General features: G+C 41.3%; 1 protein-coding gene across 3 annotated transcripts in view; it reads left to right on the top strand.

Moving 5' to 3' along the window:
- LOC114306408 (uncharacterized) overlaps nt 1–11,491 on the top strand; it is a 35,498-nt gene extending 24,007 nt beyond the window's left edge. For 2 of the 3 annotated variants that reach the window (XR_014331268.1, XR_014331269.1), the window contains one exon: nt 11,261–11,491. Coding sequence is in view for 1 of the 3 variants with exons in the window: in XM_082872612.1 (XP_082728738.1) it covers nt 10,792–10,992; nt 11,261–11,299 (240 nt within the window). In the remaining 2 variants the exon portion in view is untranslated. Of the gene's footprint in view, nt 1–10,791; nt 10,993–11,260 lie in introns of all 3 variants that reach the window. The other variant, XM_082872612.1, reaches the window with a different exon arrangement.
- Nucleotides 11,492–18,058: the final 6,567 nt, after the last annotated feature.

Raw genomic sequence — 18,058 nt, 5'->3', positions numbered from 1 at the left:
TTATGGAGTATGATCTTGAACATCCATAGCTTTTCCCAAAAAAGACGAACAAATGTAAGAAGCTTAGTTGCACGAAGCGGGAGCGGGAGCGGGTGCGGGAGCGGGAGCGGGAGCGGGGAAGCGTGAGCTGATAGAAGTTTCTTAGGTTGGGAGCGCCTCGGGGAGCGGTAATATATATATATATATATTAATACAGATTAGAAGTTTTTTCATAAATATTTTTTATAATACACATTAATTATTTTATTTATTTATTATATTTTTTAAATAATATGTTATTGTTAATTTATTTTTTTATTTTTAATTGATATATATTATAAATAAAAAAATATAACAAATAAGGAATAATAAAATATGTTAAAATAATTAATAAAAAATTAGATGATTTATTTTATAAATTTTATTAAATTTTTTTATTATATATGATTTAATTAGATTTATTATATAACAAATTATATTATTTATTATATAACGAATTATATTATAATTATATTATTTAAATATAACAAATTATATTATAATTATATTATTTATTATGCTCATTAGTTACAAACGGGAGGGGACAGATCTGATCGACGAGAGAGAGAGAGAGAGAGAGAGAGAGAGATAGAGAGGAAGAAGAAGACGAAGACGACCAGATCAGAGGAGATCGAGAGAGATGAAGACAGAGAGACAGAAGAGGAGGTCGAGAGAGATGAAGACAGAGAGTGAAGAGGAGATCGTGACCAGATCAGCGGAGATCGTGGCCAGATCAGAGGAGATGTAACAGAGATCGAAGGCTATCTTCGTTGACTGAATCGAAGATGTGTCTGAGAAACCCTACCATTGTTCACTGTAAGTTTCTCTGAAAAACCCTTTTTCCTCTCATTTCGACATGGAAGGCTAGGGTCTCTCTCTCTCTCTTTCCCCTTTACGACCCCGTCTTGGACTGAATCGCGTTTCTCTTTGCACAGAAACGCGATTCCTACACGTTTCTCTCTAAGAAACGCGGAATCGCGATTCTTACTCAGAATCGCCACCTAGTTGGACGATTCCTGCAACTAAGGTAAGAAGTGCTTCTCCACTTTTCATGGTTTAACGAATGCGGTGGAGAGGAGTGAACCTGTCTTTAACATAAAAGAACTTGGGCATACCATTTCCTGACTATGCCCTACTATGAGTTGAGCATCCTAGAGAAGGTAGGTATATCAACCATAAGCTTTGTCAATAAGGGATTTGGAGGTTGTGATCGGAGCCATGAACACCATTTAAATCAATGAAACAAGCTAAATGTTCAACAAATTTGGGGCAGTGTACCCATTGGATAGAGCACGTTTGCTATCTCAAGTGGATATGGTGGGTGGAGATCAAGATCTGGAATGTAAAAATTTTCTTCCGATTCCTAATATGCACGTTCATGTTTGTAAATGTATACAAACATGACTACCTCAAACACTAAATCCAATTCAATGCTAGATTTTTTGAGTTCACTCTAATGCAAAAGTCATTCAGTCACTTGACCTCCAAAAGTTTCCACATGGAGCAAATCTTGAACACAATCACTCTTGAACTCGCAAGTATTCTAGAGAGACAAAAAGAGGGAGAGACAATCAACTACAATACCCTTTCAAAGAACTCTCTTATTTATAAACCTAGGGCAAGTTTGGATAATAGCCAAAAAGTCACTTAAAAAGTCAAAAAGCCAAAGAACAACACAAAAAAAGTTGAAGATTCCTTTTCCTCTCAACTTTTTACACATTTTTTTGTAAAAAGTCAAAAACTCATCCTAAATATACCAAGTTTTTTCACCTCATATTTTAGCCAAAAAGTTAAAAAGTTGCTAAACTAGCCTATTCCTAAAACAACCTCTAGTATGTTGAATTCACCCATGTGTGAAAGGGGTGATCATCCAAGTCAAGTTTGGTTGGCAACAATGGGAAGGCAACCAACCAAAGTCCACCTTGGCGGCCACCAACCATCTTGAAGAGTCAAGGATGGAGGCTGCCCAAAGGCTCTCCCACCTACTCCCTCACCTATAAATGGAGGTTGAGAGGAGAGGCCAAAGTGTGAGTAAGTGAGTGAGGAAGAAAACCGTGAACCAAAGAGTGCGAGAGATGTGAGGCGGAGAGACCGTCTCTCTCGGTGTGAGCGAGGGAGACGGGTGAGTGGCTGAGTGAGGAGAGTGTGAGCTCCTCCTCTATTGTAATCTTTCTGTAATCTCCTCATTGGTATAGTGATAACCGGTTACTCTCCCGTGGACGTAGGCATTGGGCCGAACCACGTAAAATATTGTGTCTCCTTGTGTGTGGGTGTGTTTTTCTGCTTGTTTTGATTTCTATAAGGTCTTGGGCGGGATCCCAGATCCCAACAAGTGGTATCAGAGCCTCGTCGGTGGCGTTTCGGAACAAAAACAGCGTGGTGTTCGAAACTGCCCAGAAATCAAGTTGCTCGAAATCAGGTTTTGAGCATACCAGGAGCAAGGGCTCGAGAAGAGGAGTCCAACCATATAAAGCAGACACCCAGAGGAGTTGGCACGCGCCCCCACGCGCCGCCTGAAGAAGGCGCGTGAGTCCCAGTCTCGGCACGCGCTGCCACGCGCCCTGTAGGCAGCCGGCGCGTCGGCCCAGTCGCAGGCACGCGCCCCACGCGCGGATGAAGGAAGAAGACGAGTGGGGGGAGGCGCGTGTATGGCACGCGCGTGCCACGTCAGCAGCCACGTCATCTGCCACGTCATCCGCAGGAGGAAGAATCCTGTGTTTCGCGGCAATGGTACAGCCGCAGATCTGAGGCGTACAAAATGTTTTGGCTAGATCGAAGCCATTTGGAGTCCGTTTTTGGTGATCCAATAGTGGTTTCCGACTATTTGGAGTATTCCGGACACATCCGTACGGTCAGAGTTTGGAGATGGAGTTTCTGTAAAAAGAAGGCAGATTAAAGTGGCAGACGGCGTTAGGGACAGTGGACGGAATATTTTGTTGGAACACGGAATATTCCCTGAACTTCTGAAAATTGCAATTTGGCCCAACATTTTCAGAAAATTGTGGTGTGGCCCAGCTTTCGGGGATAGTTTTTCAGTGAGGTCCCTGGAAGTGCAGCGAAGGTTGGTCCTAGCTAAACGGACCGCTCCGGACGCAACCGCGAGGTCAGAATAGTGAAATTCTGAACGGTTTGGAAAGATTGTCAAAACATGGGTGTTTGTCATCTTCAATACTCAAAGGAAGGTTGCCGGATATTGTGGAATGTTGCGGATTCACTGAAGAGGTTAGAATGGGCAGATTCTGACCAGATTGGACAACCAGATACAGATTGAGATAGATCATTGAAGACCAGAGGAGATCAGGCTTGATCAAATGGCAGATCGAGGGAGATCAGGATTGGTCAGGGGCGATCAGAGGATTGCAGACATGATTATCTCAAGATCAAAGGTCTAGGAAAGTTCTGTCAAAAAGACACTGTCTAAGGAGACTGGTTCTTAAGTGGGACCGGTTGTGACCCCACCAGTCTTTCCTGGGAACTTTCCTGGTTGTTGAGGTGATCGGAGGATCTGGTTCAATCAAAAGAGAAGACCATTCATCGACGGATAGATGATTTGGCAACCAGTACAGGCTCAGGGAAATACTGTGGCTGTTGGAGCTACTGTATACGAGAAGGTACTAATGGTATGTGGACATGTAAAACAATAGTTGCAGAGGAGCATACTAAGCGCAGAAGTACAATTGCAGACGTGCAACAGTGCAAGGGTACGCTAGAGTGTCGTACAGAGGCGCGAGAAGAGTATGCAGCAGCGAGTTGTTGACAGTTCACAGGAACTTCCAGACAGAGAAATTGAGACAGGTAAAACGCAAGAGTGCGTGCCAAGGAGTGGCAAGTCTTATTTCTCTATGGTGGTTTCTTTAGTTCCATGGCAGCAGATGATAAAGTTGATGCAGATCTCTCAAGCAAGCTTGACGCAGGGAGACCAGAAGCCATGGGTACGAGCACTATGCACGGAGTTGCATAGTGGTAACTTGTACAGACCGGTGGAAGTTGTCTTGACAGAAGGGCTAACTGTCAAACATCAGTACGGACAAGTGAGACAGAACCGAACATCAGGGATTGCAGCACAGACAACAAGCGTATGTGGAAACGCCAGGAGGTTGTTCAGAAGTGCAGAAGGGCAAAGGCTGGTTGTTCAGAAATAAGCTCCGAGCAAGGAAACTTGAGGATGTTGATGTGTCAAACTCTGAAGTTTTCTAGTTGCTCCAGTGTTCATCATGCAAGGAGTTGCATGATAGTCAAGGGCATCCAAGCAGGGGGTGCAGGACATCCAATCAGGGGGTGTCGGATATCTTGGTTGCGCAAGTTCAAGCATAGCAGGTATAGACATTCGAGAGAGGAAGCATGGAAGAGATCTGTGGGAGATAGGAGCAGTGGCTCTCTCCAAATCAGAGAGTGGTGTGAGTTGAGTTGAGGATGTCGGATTCCCTCCTCCTCTTGTATCTCTGGTGTTTTATCTCTAGCTTCAGGGGATGCAGCGTCTCAGTGAAGAGATGCAGACTATGTTGAATTTGGGCGTGACAAGATTAGCAGCAGTGTGTGTAGTGGATCACCTCACATGGGTTGAGGGGGTGATTTGTTGAATTCACCCATGTGTGAAAGGGGTGATCATCCAAGTCAAGTTTGGTTGGCAACAATGGGAAGGCAACCAACCAAAGTCCACCTTGGCGGCCACCAACCATCTTGAAGAGTCAAGGATGGAGGCTGCCCAAAGGCTCTCCCACCTACTCCCTCACCTATAAATGGAGGTTGAGAGGAGAGGCCAAAGTGTGAGTAAGTGAGTGAGGAAGAAAACCGTGAACCAAAGAGTGCGAGAGATGTGAGGCGGAGAGACCGTCTCCCTCGGTGTGAGCGAGGGAGACGGGTGAGTGGCTGAGTGAGGAGAGTGTGAGCTCCTCCTCTATTGTAATCTTTCTGTAATCTCCTCATTGGTATAGTGATAACCGGTTACTCTCCCGTGGACGTAGGCATTGGGCCGAACCACGTAAAATATTGTGTCTCCTTGTGTGTGGGTGTGTTTTTCTGCTTGTTTTGATTTCTATAAGGTCTTGGGCGGGATCCCAGATCCCAACATAGTACGTGTGGTGTAGGAGGATTACATATGCCTTAGGGACTAGTTAGGACAAAGCCCCAAACACCCTCATTACAAAAAAATAATAGTAGAAATACAAAAATGTAATGCTCTTAGGTTTTGTTTTTAAAATTTGTTTATTGAATTTTTTCAAAAAAATAAAAATTAATATGTTGAAAAAAATGAAAAACACTAATTTTCATATGATATTTTGAAAATCTTTTTTTGGTGTTTGTTTTCATCAAAGTAGTTTATATGTTTAAAATAATAATAATAATAATAATAACGTTCAATTAGTACACATTAATGTGTGTTTGGGAGGAAAAAGATTGGGTACACACCTAACCTTTTTCATAGTCCACAAAGTGGTTGCCCTGTGATTTGAATCCATAACCTCACGGTTATTAGGCCAAGGTTTTACCATTGAACCAATGGTCACTCCTAAACAGAGTATAAATGTTGAAAATCAATAAATAAATCTTGAAAATCCAACCAAACAGAGTATAAATGTTAACAAGACTAGAAGTTTATGCTTTTTCACACTTGTAAGGCCTCGTTTGTTTGGTGGATTAGGTTGGATGGGATTACGAGTACGGTGGGTTTAAATGAGGAGATTCGTAATGTGATGGTATTAAGTTGGAGATGGAGGATAAAGGGTGTTTGTTTGTATTTGGAAAGTAGGTTAAAAACTAACTTTTTAGCTTTTTTTTGAAAAAAACATGCAAAAAGTAGAGAGATGTGACCCAAAAAAGTTAAAAGCTACTTTTAACCATTCCAAAACAAGAAAATGATTCGGAGTTTAGTATTTGGGAAGTAGGTTAAAAACTGACTTTTTAGTTTTTTTTTGAAAAAACATGCAAAAAAGTAGAGAGATGTGATCCAAAAAAGTCAAAAAGCTACTTTTAACCATGTTTCTAAAACAAGAAAATGATTCAGAGTTTAGTATGAGATCTGAACAAGAAAAAAGAGAGTATGTGGCATCAAAAATTCAGATTCTTATGGGCTGAAAATGGGGACAAAAACACAAGGTTTTTTTCATACTATGGCCAGTAAATGGCGAAGGAAGAATATGTTGGACTCTGTGGTAGAGAATGGGATCTTGATTGATCAGTTAGATTTGATTAAACAAGCAGTGGTGAGTTTTTTCAATAAGATGTTTTCAGAAGCTTGGCTGGACAGACCTAAACTAGCTGGTGTGTTTGCTAAAATAAGCCCAGAATCAGCAAGTATGTTGGAGGTAAAATTTTCAGAGAAAGAGATTTGGGATGCTGTGAAGGAGTGTGAAGGGAATAAGGCTCCCAGGCCTGATGGATTTAATTTAGCTTGTTAGCAAAGGTGTTGGAATGTTATGAAACCTGAGGTTGTGCAAATGATGAAGGAATTTCATTTAAATGGGAAGCTGGCTAAAGGTGTTAATGGTTCATTCATCACACTCATCTCAAAGGAGTGTCCCATTGGGTTGACTGATTTTAGGCTAATAAGCTTGGTAAGTTCAGTGTATAAGATTCTAGCAAAAGTTCTATCTCGAAGACTGAGGCAAGTTCTTCCTATGATTATTAGTGAAGTTCAATTTGGTTTTTTGAGTGGTCAATGCATATTTGATTGAATCTTAATTGTTAATGAGGTAGTGGACTGGTGGAAGAAGACAGAGAGCAAAGGTGTTATTCTTAAATTGGATTTCGAAAAGGCATATGATTCCGTAAACTAGGGGTTCTTGTTTTCCATGATGTACAATTTTGGTTTTGGTGATAAGTGGGTGGGTTGGATAAAGACTTGTATATCCACAGCTAGAATTTCCGTGTTAGTTAATGGGTCTTCCACTTCAGGGTTCTCTCCTCATAAAGGGCTGAGGCAAGGTGATCCTCTTTCACCTTTTCTTTGCAACTTAGTGGCAGAGGGGCTGAATATTCTAATGGAGAGAGCAAAAAATTTGGGGCTGATCAAAGGAGCTGTGGTGGGTCATAGAGAACTCTAGCTGTCTCATCTTCAGTTTGCTGACGATACGATTATTTTTTGCGAGGCTAATTGGGAGGAAATCATTGCAATAAAAAGAATTTCGAGGTGTTTAGAAATAATGTCTGGGTTATAGATCAATTTTCATAAAAGCAAAGTTTGTGGGATTGGTGTAAAGGATGTTCTGGTTAAAGCGTTTGCCAAAAAGTTGAATTGTTTAACTCAGAAATCGCCATTGAATTATTTGGGTATGCCTTTAGGTTCAAATCCAAGGAGGAGGAGAACTTGGCAGCCGGTAGTTGATAAATTCAAAAGGAAATTAGCACTTTGGAAGAGGAAATGTTTATCCTTTGCAGGTAGACTAACACTGATTAAGTTTGTGTTGTCAGGTTGGCCATTGTTCTTTTTATCCTTGTTTAAGATGCCAGTGGGTATTGCTAAACTGCTAGATAGAATTCAGTCAAACTTTCTTTGGGGTGGTGATGAGGTGAGGAGAAAAGTTCATCTTGTTAAGGGGGAGGAGGTGTGCCAAAATAAAAGCCAAGGTGGGCTTGGTGTGAGGAAGCTTAGTGAGGTCAATGACTGCTTGTTAATTAAATGGTGGTGGAAGTATGGCTTGGAAGATAAAGCAATCTGGAGACAAGTGGTGTGCAGTAAGTATGGTCATTGTGGTGGCAGGTGGTGCCTTTTGACAGTGGAGTCCACGATGTTGTCTGTCATGTGGCAGGATATTATGTCCTTAGCGTCCAGTAACTCATCTTTGAGGGAATTCTTTGTGTCAAATTTCAAGATTGTGATTAGGAATGGTCTTAGGATAAAATTTTGGCTGGATGTGTGGCTTAATGGTCAAAGTTTATCCCTTGTTTTCCCTAGATTGTTTTCACTATCAGTCGAGAAGGATGATTCATTGTTTGATGTTTTTCAAAGGAAAGGTGGGGGAGATGATTGGAATTTTAGTTTCCGAAGACCGCTTTTTGCTTGGGAAGAGGACGAGCTTCAGAACTTGATTGTGTACCTGTAGGGGGCACCCAGTTTAAGAGCTCAAGCAAAGGATTCTTGCACATGGTTGGCTCATCCATCTGGAGCTTTTTTTGTAGCTTCAGTGTGGAGTTGGATGGTTTCAAGTAAAGGGTCTAATCTCAAAATCGCTAAGACCATTTGGAATAATATTGCACCTCCAAAGGTTTAATTCATGACATGGTTAGCTTGGAGAGGTAGGATGAAATCTGTTGTTTTTATGCAAAGGATTGGGGTGTTGAAGCCTGATGCAAACATTCTCTGTGTATTTTGCAAATCTGAGGTGGAATCTTAGAATCATGTATTATTGCATTATAGTTGTATTTGAAAATTGTGGTCTGGGATTATGGGTTGGTGGGGTTTATGTTGGGTCATTCCTGGGTCTATGCATTCTTTGTTGAGTTGGTGGGCTGGGGTTAACGTTAAAAAGAATGTGATGGAAATTTGGAAAATTGTTCCTTTGGCTGTGTTGTGGTCAATATGGAAAATTCGAAATGAATGCTTGTTTAATAATGCTTAACCTAATTTTGTGGATTCAAAAGATCTGGTGAAACTCAGAGTGGCTCTTTGGGCAAAGTCTAAGCTGAAGAATTTTCCTTATTCTGTGTATGATATCATATCCAATTTATGGCAGATTTGTTACCATGTGTAATATATTGGCTCTGTTTTTGGCTGATTGGATGCTGCAGATGGGGGGTTATGTTGCTTATAAGGGTTTGTTGGCTGGTGTGCGGACCAGTTTCCACAATAGAGTAAGATGGAACTTCGTGGACGAACCTTGGTGCACCGATGGGTGAAGGCCTGCACAAGGAACAAATAGTTAGGCTGCCCGACCGGGGGTTGGTCGGAAACCCCTCTGACGGTTGAGTCAGTACCGTAGTTTGGTAGTGACAATATAGAGAAGACCAATGTGTTTTTAGAGTTAAGAGATCCCCCCTTTTCAAGGAGAGTCCGGTTACCTTTTATAAGGATCGTATGACTTATTCATCAAGCTCCCTCGTTCTCCGCCTGGTCGTCAGCCGTGATGGTAGCACATCCCTTAATAGAGAGGAGCAAGTTCCGTCATTCGTGGGCACCACGTGCCTTTTACTTTATATGGTATTGATTGATCTGTTAGCACTCATGTGTCGTTGAATGGGAGCCTTGGAGCCCATGTTATGGACTTACCCACTTCGGAGTGGGAGTGGTGCTAGGCCAGCCCCATGGTCTTTCCTCGTTGGAGTGGGGAGTGGTGCTAGGGCCAGGCCCATGGTCTTCCCCTCTTCGGAGTGGGGAGTGGGCCAAGATTGATCTCTTAGCTCGGCCCATCATAGAGTATAGATAGAGAGCCCACTTCGGAGTGGGGACCTTCGTCCTGTCCAACGAGGCTCCATACAAATAGGCTTGAGTAGGGAGTGGGGACCTTCGTCCAGTCCAACGAGGCTCCATACAAATAGGCTTGAGTACGGAGTGCGGACCTTCGTCCAGTCCAACGAGGTTCCATACAAATAGGCTTGAGTACGGAGTGGGGACTTTCGTACACTCCAACGAGGTTCCATATAAATAGGCTTGAGTAATTGTGCCCCCTTCAGCTGGGGTTCAGAGCAGCAAGGGCCCTGGTGTGTGTTGTGTGAGATGGTGGTAAAGTTGAATGTTATATTTGCTGCTGTTCAGTGAAGAAGTGCAGCTGCTGTGGTTGGTAGATCAATGGTTTGGGTTGGTGTTGGTGGATTGGGCTACTGTTGCTGTATTTGTTATTACTGCTGGTTTGCTTTCTACGGAATGTACAGGAATGGTGGAGTTATTGATAGGTTGTTGGAAGCTCGGTGGTTGGGTCTGGTGAAAGATTGTATGGTATAGGGGGGTTTGCTACTGTTGCTCTGGTCTGGTAGGAGGCCCAAGTTAATCATGGCAGGCCAACCACTTAATTCTTATTAAGGAGAGAGTTTGCTTTAATTTTTGATATAGGAGATGTATGCAGTGGTCTCCCTGCTCACTGGTTTCTGCTGATGCTGATATTTTGCTGTTGTTGTTGCTGTTCAGTTTCTTTGCTGCTTGTATAGTTGCTCTGTTTGTCTTTGGGTGTCTATGATTGGCCTCTCACCAATCTTGGATTAAGTGCTAGCATATGATTGTGTTACCTTTGCGGTGCCAACCTAGTTGGGATTGTTGAGGTTAGCTATGATGCATTTTGCATTTTCCTGCTTTGTTGATAGAATTTTGCATATATTGTGCCTTTTTTCATCAATAAAGTTTTTTATTTTTGCTGATAAAAAAAAAAGTACGAGATTAATATAGGAAATTACATAAATGCCCCCAAACTAACAAATGTTTAGAATTTATATATAATAAAAAAATGAAAATGGGGAGACAACCCAAATGCGTGTCTTGCCCCTTGCATTAATGCCCCCAAACTTTTTTTTTTTTGTTGCCATTTCTTGCTGGAAATGATTTGACAGTGTTGAAGAGGAAGGGCAAAACAATAATAGCACCAACAATCCCTGGACTAAAATCTGAATCCCATACCGTCATTGAAGCATGAGGCAATGGAGATGATGAGCAGAGTTCTTAAACTTGCTCACACAGTCACTGAAGCCTTCATGTTACAGAAATGTGTTTGTGAAATCCACACTTTGTAAAACTCCTGCTTTTTTATTGTTGTTTAAAAATTCTCAATGTTGCTTGAAACTAGAGAGTTGTCATTCTTGAAGGATTCTCTCCTTGTGCTGTCTCTGAAAGGATATTGATGTTACCAGGCCTGCCTAGCAGGAGCAAAGCCTAGGAATCCCCTCGGGGTTGGTCATGGGGTGCGAACCCATGGCTTAAGGTGGGGATTCTTAGAGATGACTTGCGGCTTGGAGGCTAGAGCTCCCATCCTTTTGGGGGACTTGCACCTTGACCATTGGAGCTTTGCTTGGTTGAGCCAAGGTGACACCGCAAGACTGCAGCAGACCTTTGTGAGTACACATGATCATACCTGCCCACTGCAGTGCCGAGATACAATCTTCAATGCTCTGTACCCACTGTAGTCCGATGATACAACCTCCAACACTTAAGCTGATTAATTTAGATTGTTGAATTTAATTATTTCCAATGTCTACCAACTAGTGAAAATCCAATCCTTTTTGAGATGGTGTTGTATTCTGTAAGGGGTGATTTTTTCATTTCATGCATTTGTTATGATTCTCCGAAACGGTATTAAAATACTTGAATTTGTTTTTCTAGGGAAGTGAAGAGACAGGAGCAGTGGAGCACATTGCTTAAAAGAATGGGCTGGCAGCAGGACTGAGAAGTGATACTATTGCTTAATTATTAACTAATTTGTAGGATTTTTGTTTTACTTTTCACTATTAAGAATGTGAAATCAGTCTGTTTATATGATTATTCACACATGCATGACTTAATTAAATACTAATTTACACTAAATTTCAGATGATAATTAGAAAGCCTTCTCAATTTATGGACCTTAATTAGATGAATGCAACAGTGCCATTTTTACTTAGCCATGTGTTAGATCAGGATGGAGCCATTAACTAATATGTGAAAGGTTGTTGGAACTTTTGTGTGCACATATATATTCTATCATATCACTTTTTCTGATTCATTGAAAGAACATTGAGGTTATGTTTGGTTCACGAATTTAGATACGGATTTGAAAAAAAAAAGGGAAAATGTGTGATATGTTACTCTATTTCATTTATATTTCATCTATCTGTTTTTTATTTTATTTTATTTATTTTCAAATTCTTATTTATGTTTGGTTCACAAATTTAGATACGGATTTCGTGGATTTCGTGAATTTTCTAGGGAAGGCAAATTCAATCTCTGGAAAACCATAACACACAACTATCACTAACTAAAGTGGAATTAAAAATAATAATTGAACTTTTTATATAAAAATCTAAAATTAAAACAATATCAAAACTCATCAAGTCTGAACAAACAAAATTATATCTCATTGACAGTGGAAAAGCAACATTTTTGAAAATGAAAAATTCTAATATACGCCCCTAGTTATGCCATATTTTTTAGTTATGACTTATAATATATTTAATTATACCTTGTGCAATATTTGATTATGATTTCTTTTTTTTCTTTTTTTATATTTTAATTATGACTCAAAAAGTATAAAATCATACAATTTTTTTCTTTAATTATAAGATGCATATAGTTCACCCTTATGTGAGGTGTGTAGTCTTTCCATTTAAAAATAAAACTAAAAACATCTGAAACAATAACCCTACCCATAGAATTTTCTAGAGGATTTTCTAACATCTTTGGATGAAAAATGACTTCCCAAATGACTTCAAGTGATCTTAACCGATGTACTCCATGAATTGAGGTCCATAGAATTTTCTAGAGGATTTTTTAACATCTTTGGATGAAAAATATTTTACTTACTTTTTGTTTAATCAAACAGCAGAAAATTACTTTTCGTTCAATCAAATAACAGAAAATGAAAAAAATATTTTTGACAAAAATATTTTACGTCAAAACAAAGGTAGCCTAAATAGATATTTGTAAATTGTTGGAATTCTCTTAATATCAATCATTTGTTGGTTGGTAGTGAACTAGCAAATATAGGATTGAATTTCATAAATAGGATACTAACTTTTTTAAAACTTTGACTATTTTATATCCAATATAAATCACATATAATAAGTGCTATGGGCCCATTGTGTAGTCCATATCCATTCCAACAAGTTTTAAAGTTGTCAAAATATCCTTATTACCCAAAGCACAACAAGATGTTAAACACACGAGCTGGTTGTTCCTCCTTTTGGTCGTGGCTTAAAAGCCAATCTTATTGGTTTTTCAGCCAAATAAGTCAATAAGTTGTAGCCTCATTTGGCTATCCACTTGGCCAGAAATAGCAAAAATTTCATTAAGTTTTTAAAGCTTATTTTAAGTTGAAAACCAAATAAGTGAAACCAAACATGCGGTATGTTTGGTTTGGTTTTGGAAGAGTAATTTTTAAAAATTGTTTTGGGGAGAGAGTTTAGAATTTTTTTTGGTATGTTTGGTTATGTATTTTGAAAGCAGTTTTGGAGTTTGAGAGTTTGGAATGATTTGATATTTTGTTATAATTGAGTAGATGTGTATGAGAGAAAAAGTGATTGAGAAGGAGAAAGGATTGATTAATAGGTAAGAGAGAGAGAGTGATTTTGGAAATTGTTTTGGAAAATTTACAAACCAAACAAATTTTTTAGAAATTTTTTCTCAAAATCACTCTACAAATCCAAACCAATGTTTTCAAATTTTAAGATCACTAAATAAGTGGAAACAGAGAAACACATTAACTTACAGAAAGCATACAATCAAAACTAATGATAAGCCTAAACTTGTTCGCATAGGTTCCTTGTAAGCCCATATGAATTCTTATTGTGCCACTGTTCTACTTTATTCTCTGCTTCAATGGATTTTCTAAAGTATTTTTTTCCTGTTTGCTATAACTCATTGACGAAATTTTGATAATGGCTAATTTTGTGTCAAGTTGGGGTTAATAAATGCATGCTATGTGAAGCAAGCTTGAAGTGCTGGTGATGTCAGGGAAGTCATGAAAATTAAGAGCCTTAATTGTTATTTTGAGAGGGTTAATCCGTCCTTGAATCTAGTTTTGGACTATGTAGTGTCCTTGGGGTCTGCATTTTTTTACATAGAGTTGTCTCATCTTTTTGTATACAGGTTGGGCACCCCCTTGGTTCCTTTGTTTATATAATATGCATTTTTTACTTATATATATATATATATATATATATATATATGAATCTAGTGTCTTGAACAGAATAATCAAAAGAAAAATAATAGTCTAGCATCTACAATTTTTATTGATCACTATGCACTCTCAATGTAATAGAAATAACTGGAAAAAAGTTCTGAAAAATAATGTTTCAGATTTAATAATTTTTGCACACAACTTTTTGCTAATTTGCTCAGTCATACAAGTGGAATTATTAGAAGAATTATTATCATACATTGACGCAAATCTTTGTCTTTGAGCTGTAATTTGGTTCCTTAGGAAGTGTGTTGGGATCTGGGATCCCGCCCAAGACCTTATAGAAATCATTGCAAGCAGAAAAACACACCCACACACAAGGAGACACAATATTTTACGTGGTTCATCCCAATGCCTACGTCCACGGGAGAGTAACCGGTTATCACTATACCAATGAGGAGATTACAGAAAGATTACAATAGAGGAGGAGCTCACACTCTCCTCACTCAGCCACTCACCCGTCTCCCTCGCTCACACCGAGGGAGACGGTCTCTCCGCCTCACATCTCTCGCACTCTTTGGTTCACGGTTTTCTTCCTCTCTTACACCACTCACTTGGCCTCTCCTCTCACCCTCCCTTTATACACATTGGAGTAGGTGGGAGTGCCTTTGGGTAGCCTCCATTCTTGACCCTTGACATGGTTGGTGGCCACCAAGCTTGACTTGGTTGGTTGCCTTCCATTGTTGACCAAGGTGTGTTCCCATGGAAGAGCATCACCTCCTTCACATGGGGTGAATTCAACAAATCACCCCCTCAACCCATGTGAGGTGATCCACTACACACACTGCTGCTAATCTTGTCACGCCCAAATTCAACATAGTCTGCATCTCTTCACTGAGACGCTGCATCCCCTAAAGCTAGAGATAAAACACCAGAGATACAAGAGGAGGAGGGAATCCGACATCCTCAACTCAACTCACACCACTCTCTGATTTGGAGAGAGCCACTGCTCCTATCTCCCACAGATCTCTTCCATGCTTCCTGTCTCGGATGTCTTCAGCATAGTCTGCATCTCCTCACTGAGATGCTTGCACCCCCTGAAGCTAGAGATAATACACCAGAGATATAAGAGGAGGAGGGAATCCTACATCCTCAACTCAACTCACACCACTCTCTGATTTGGAGAGAGCCACTGCTCCTATCTCCCACAGATCTCTTCCATGCTTCCTGTCTCGGATGTCTATACCTGCTATGCTTGAACTTGCGCAACCAAGATATCCGACACCCCCTGATTGGATGTCCTGCACCCCCTGCTTGGATGCCCTTGACTATCATGCAACTCCTTGCATGATGAACACTGGAGCAACTAGAAAACTTCAGAGTTTGACACATCAACATCCTCAAGTTTCCTTGCTCGGAGCTTATTTCTGAACAACCAGCCTTTGCCCTTCTGCACTTCTGAACAACCTCCTGGCGTTTCCACATACGCTTGTTGTCTGTGCTGCAATCCCTGATGTTCGGTTCTGTCTCACTTGTCCGTACTGATGTTTGACAGTTAGCCCTTCTGTCAAGACAACTTCCACCGGTCTGTACAAGTTACCACTATGCAACTCCGTGCATAGTGCTCGCACCCATGGCTTCTGGTCTCCCTGCGTCAAGCTTGCTTGAGAGATCTGCATCAACTCTATCATCTGCTGCCATGGAACTAAAGAAACCACCATAGAGAAATAAGACTTGCCACTCCTTGGCACGCACTCTTGCGTTTTACCTGTCTCAATTTCTCTGTCTGGAAATTCCTGTGAACTGTCAACAACCCGCTGCTGCACACTCTTCTCGCGCCTCTATACGACACTCTAGCGTACCCTTGCACTGTTGCACGTCTGCAATTGTACTTCTGCGCTTAGTATGCTCCTCTGCAACTATTGTTCTACATGTCCACATACCATTAGTACCTTCTCGTATACAGTAGCTCCAACAGCCACAGTATTTCCCTGAGCCTGTACTGGTTGCCAAATCATCTATCCGTCGATGAATGGTCTTCTCTTTTGATTGAACCAGATCCTCCGAATACCTCAACAACCAGGAAAGTTCCCAGGAAAGACTGGTGGGGTCACAACCGGTCCCACTTAAGAACCAGTCTCCTTAGACAGTGTCTTTTTGACATAACTTTCCTAGACCTTTGATCTTGAGATAATCATGTCTGCAATCCTCTGATCGCCCCTGACCAATCCTGATCTCCCTCGATCTGCCATTTGCTCAAGCCTAATCTCCTCTGGTTTTCAATGATCTATCTCAATCTGTATCTGGTTGTCCAATCTGGTCAGAATCTGCCCATTCTAACCTCTTCAGTGAATCCGCAGCGTTCCACAATATCCGGCAACCTTCCTTCGAGTATTGAAGATGGCAAACATCCATGTTTTGACAATCTTTCCAAACCGTTCAGAATTTCACTATTCTGACCTCGCGGTTGCGTCCGGAGCGGTCCGTTTAGCTAGAACCAACCTTCGCTGCATTTCCGGGGACCTCACTGAAAACTATCCCCGAAAACTGGGCCACACCACAATTTTCTAAAAATTCTGGGCCAAATTGCAATTTTCAGAAGTTCAGGGAATATTCCGTGTACCAACAGAATATTCCGTCCACTGCCCCTAACGCCGTCTGCTACTTTAATCTGACTTCTTTTTACAGAAACTCCGTCTCCAAAATCTGACCGTACGGATGTGTCCGGAATACTCCAAATAGTCGGAAACCACTATTGGATCACCAAAAACGGACTCCAAATGGCTTCGATCTAGCCAAAACATTTTGTACGCCTCAGATCTGCGGCTGTACCTTCGCCGCGAAACACAGGATTCTTCCTCCTGCGGATGACGTGGCTGCTGACGTGGCACGCGCGTGCCATACACGCGTCTCCCCCCACTCGTCTTCTTCCTTCATCCGCGCGTGGGGCGCGTGCCTGCGACTGGGCCGACGCGCCGGCTGCCCCCACGGCGCGTGGCGGCGCGTGCCGAGACTGGGTCTCACGCTTCTTCTTCAGGAGGCGCGTGAGGGCGCGTGGAAGCTCCTATGGATGTCTGCTTTATATGGTTGGACTCCTCTTCTCGAGCCCTTACTCCTGGTATGCTCAAAATCGGATTTCGAGCAACTTGATTTCTGGGCAGTTTCGGACAACACGCTGTTTTTGTTCCGAAACGCCACCGACGAGGCTCTGATACCACTTGTTGGGATCTGGGATCCCGCACAAGACCTTATAGAAATCATTGCAAGCAGAAAAACACACCCACACACAAGGAGACACAATATTTTACGTGGTTCGGCCCAATGCCTACGTCCACGGGAGAGTAACCGGTTATCACTATACCAATGAGGAGATTACAGAAAGATTACAATAGAGGAGGAGCTCACACTCTCCTCACTCAGCCACTCACCCGTCTCCCTCGCTCACACCGAGGGAGACGGTCTCTCCGCCTCACATCTCTCGCACTCTTTGGTTCACGGTTTTCTTCCTCTCTTACACCACTCACTTGACCTCTCCTCTCACCCTCCCTTTATACACATTGGAGTAGGTGGGAGTGCCTTTGGGTAGCCTCCATTCTTGACCCTTGACATGGTTGGTGGCCACCAAGCTTGACTTGGTTGGTTGCCTTCCATTGTTGACCAAGGTGTGTTCCCATGGAAGAGCATCACCTCCTTCACATGGGGTGAATTCAACAAAGTGGAACTAATATGTTTAATATTTTGGAAGCTTATGTTTAAGATTAAGTTTGGAGTGTCTCTCTTGTCTTATTGTTTTGGATCTATTATTTGAAAAGAGCTCAACTTTCTTGTTAAAGTCACCAAGAAGTTGATAAGATTCTTTAGTTTAATTGAAACATGATCGTATATGGATATAAACAGTACATGCTATTTGGATACGCGTGGTGTGTTTTGGGTGTGACTATGAGCACTAAAGTCATCTAATGCTCAAGCACAAGGAAACCAGATCATGGCTAAATATTCATATTTCTTCTTTGTTTCCTTTAGTAAAATGATATTTTTATATAGCATGCAGCATTAAGCATGTTGACTTACTCATGGTGAAACATTGTCACAAAAGTAACATAATATAGGGGACTTTATTGCAATTATGTGGTAAACTTGGATTGCTAGTCATGCATGCTGGGTGCAGTTCCAATTAGATATGTCGAGCACATTCACCATACCCTTGCCTTGGTGTCATGTATCCTAACATGTGTACAATCCCGCTTCTTAAAACTTCTTTTGATGGAAAGGTACTCATTTAGATGCATATTTTGCACTTGTGTCGT

The sequence above is a fragment of the Camellia sinensis genome, chromosome 6 (genome assembly GCF_055761805.1).
Source record: "Camellia sinensis isolate YWXY chromosome 6, ASM5576180v1, whole genome shotgun sequence".
Taxonomy (NCBI): Eukaryota; Viridiplantae; Streptophyta; class Magnoliopsida; order Ericales; family Theaceae; genus Camellia; species Camellia sinensis.
This window is presented reverse-complemented; position numbering and strand designations above follow the sequence as displayed.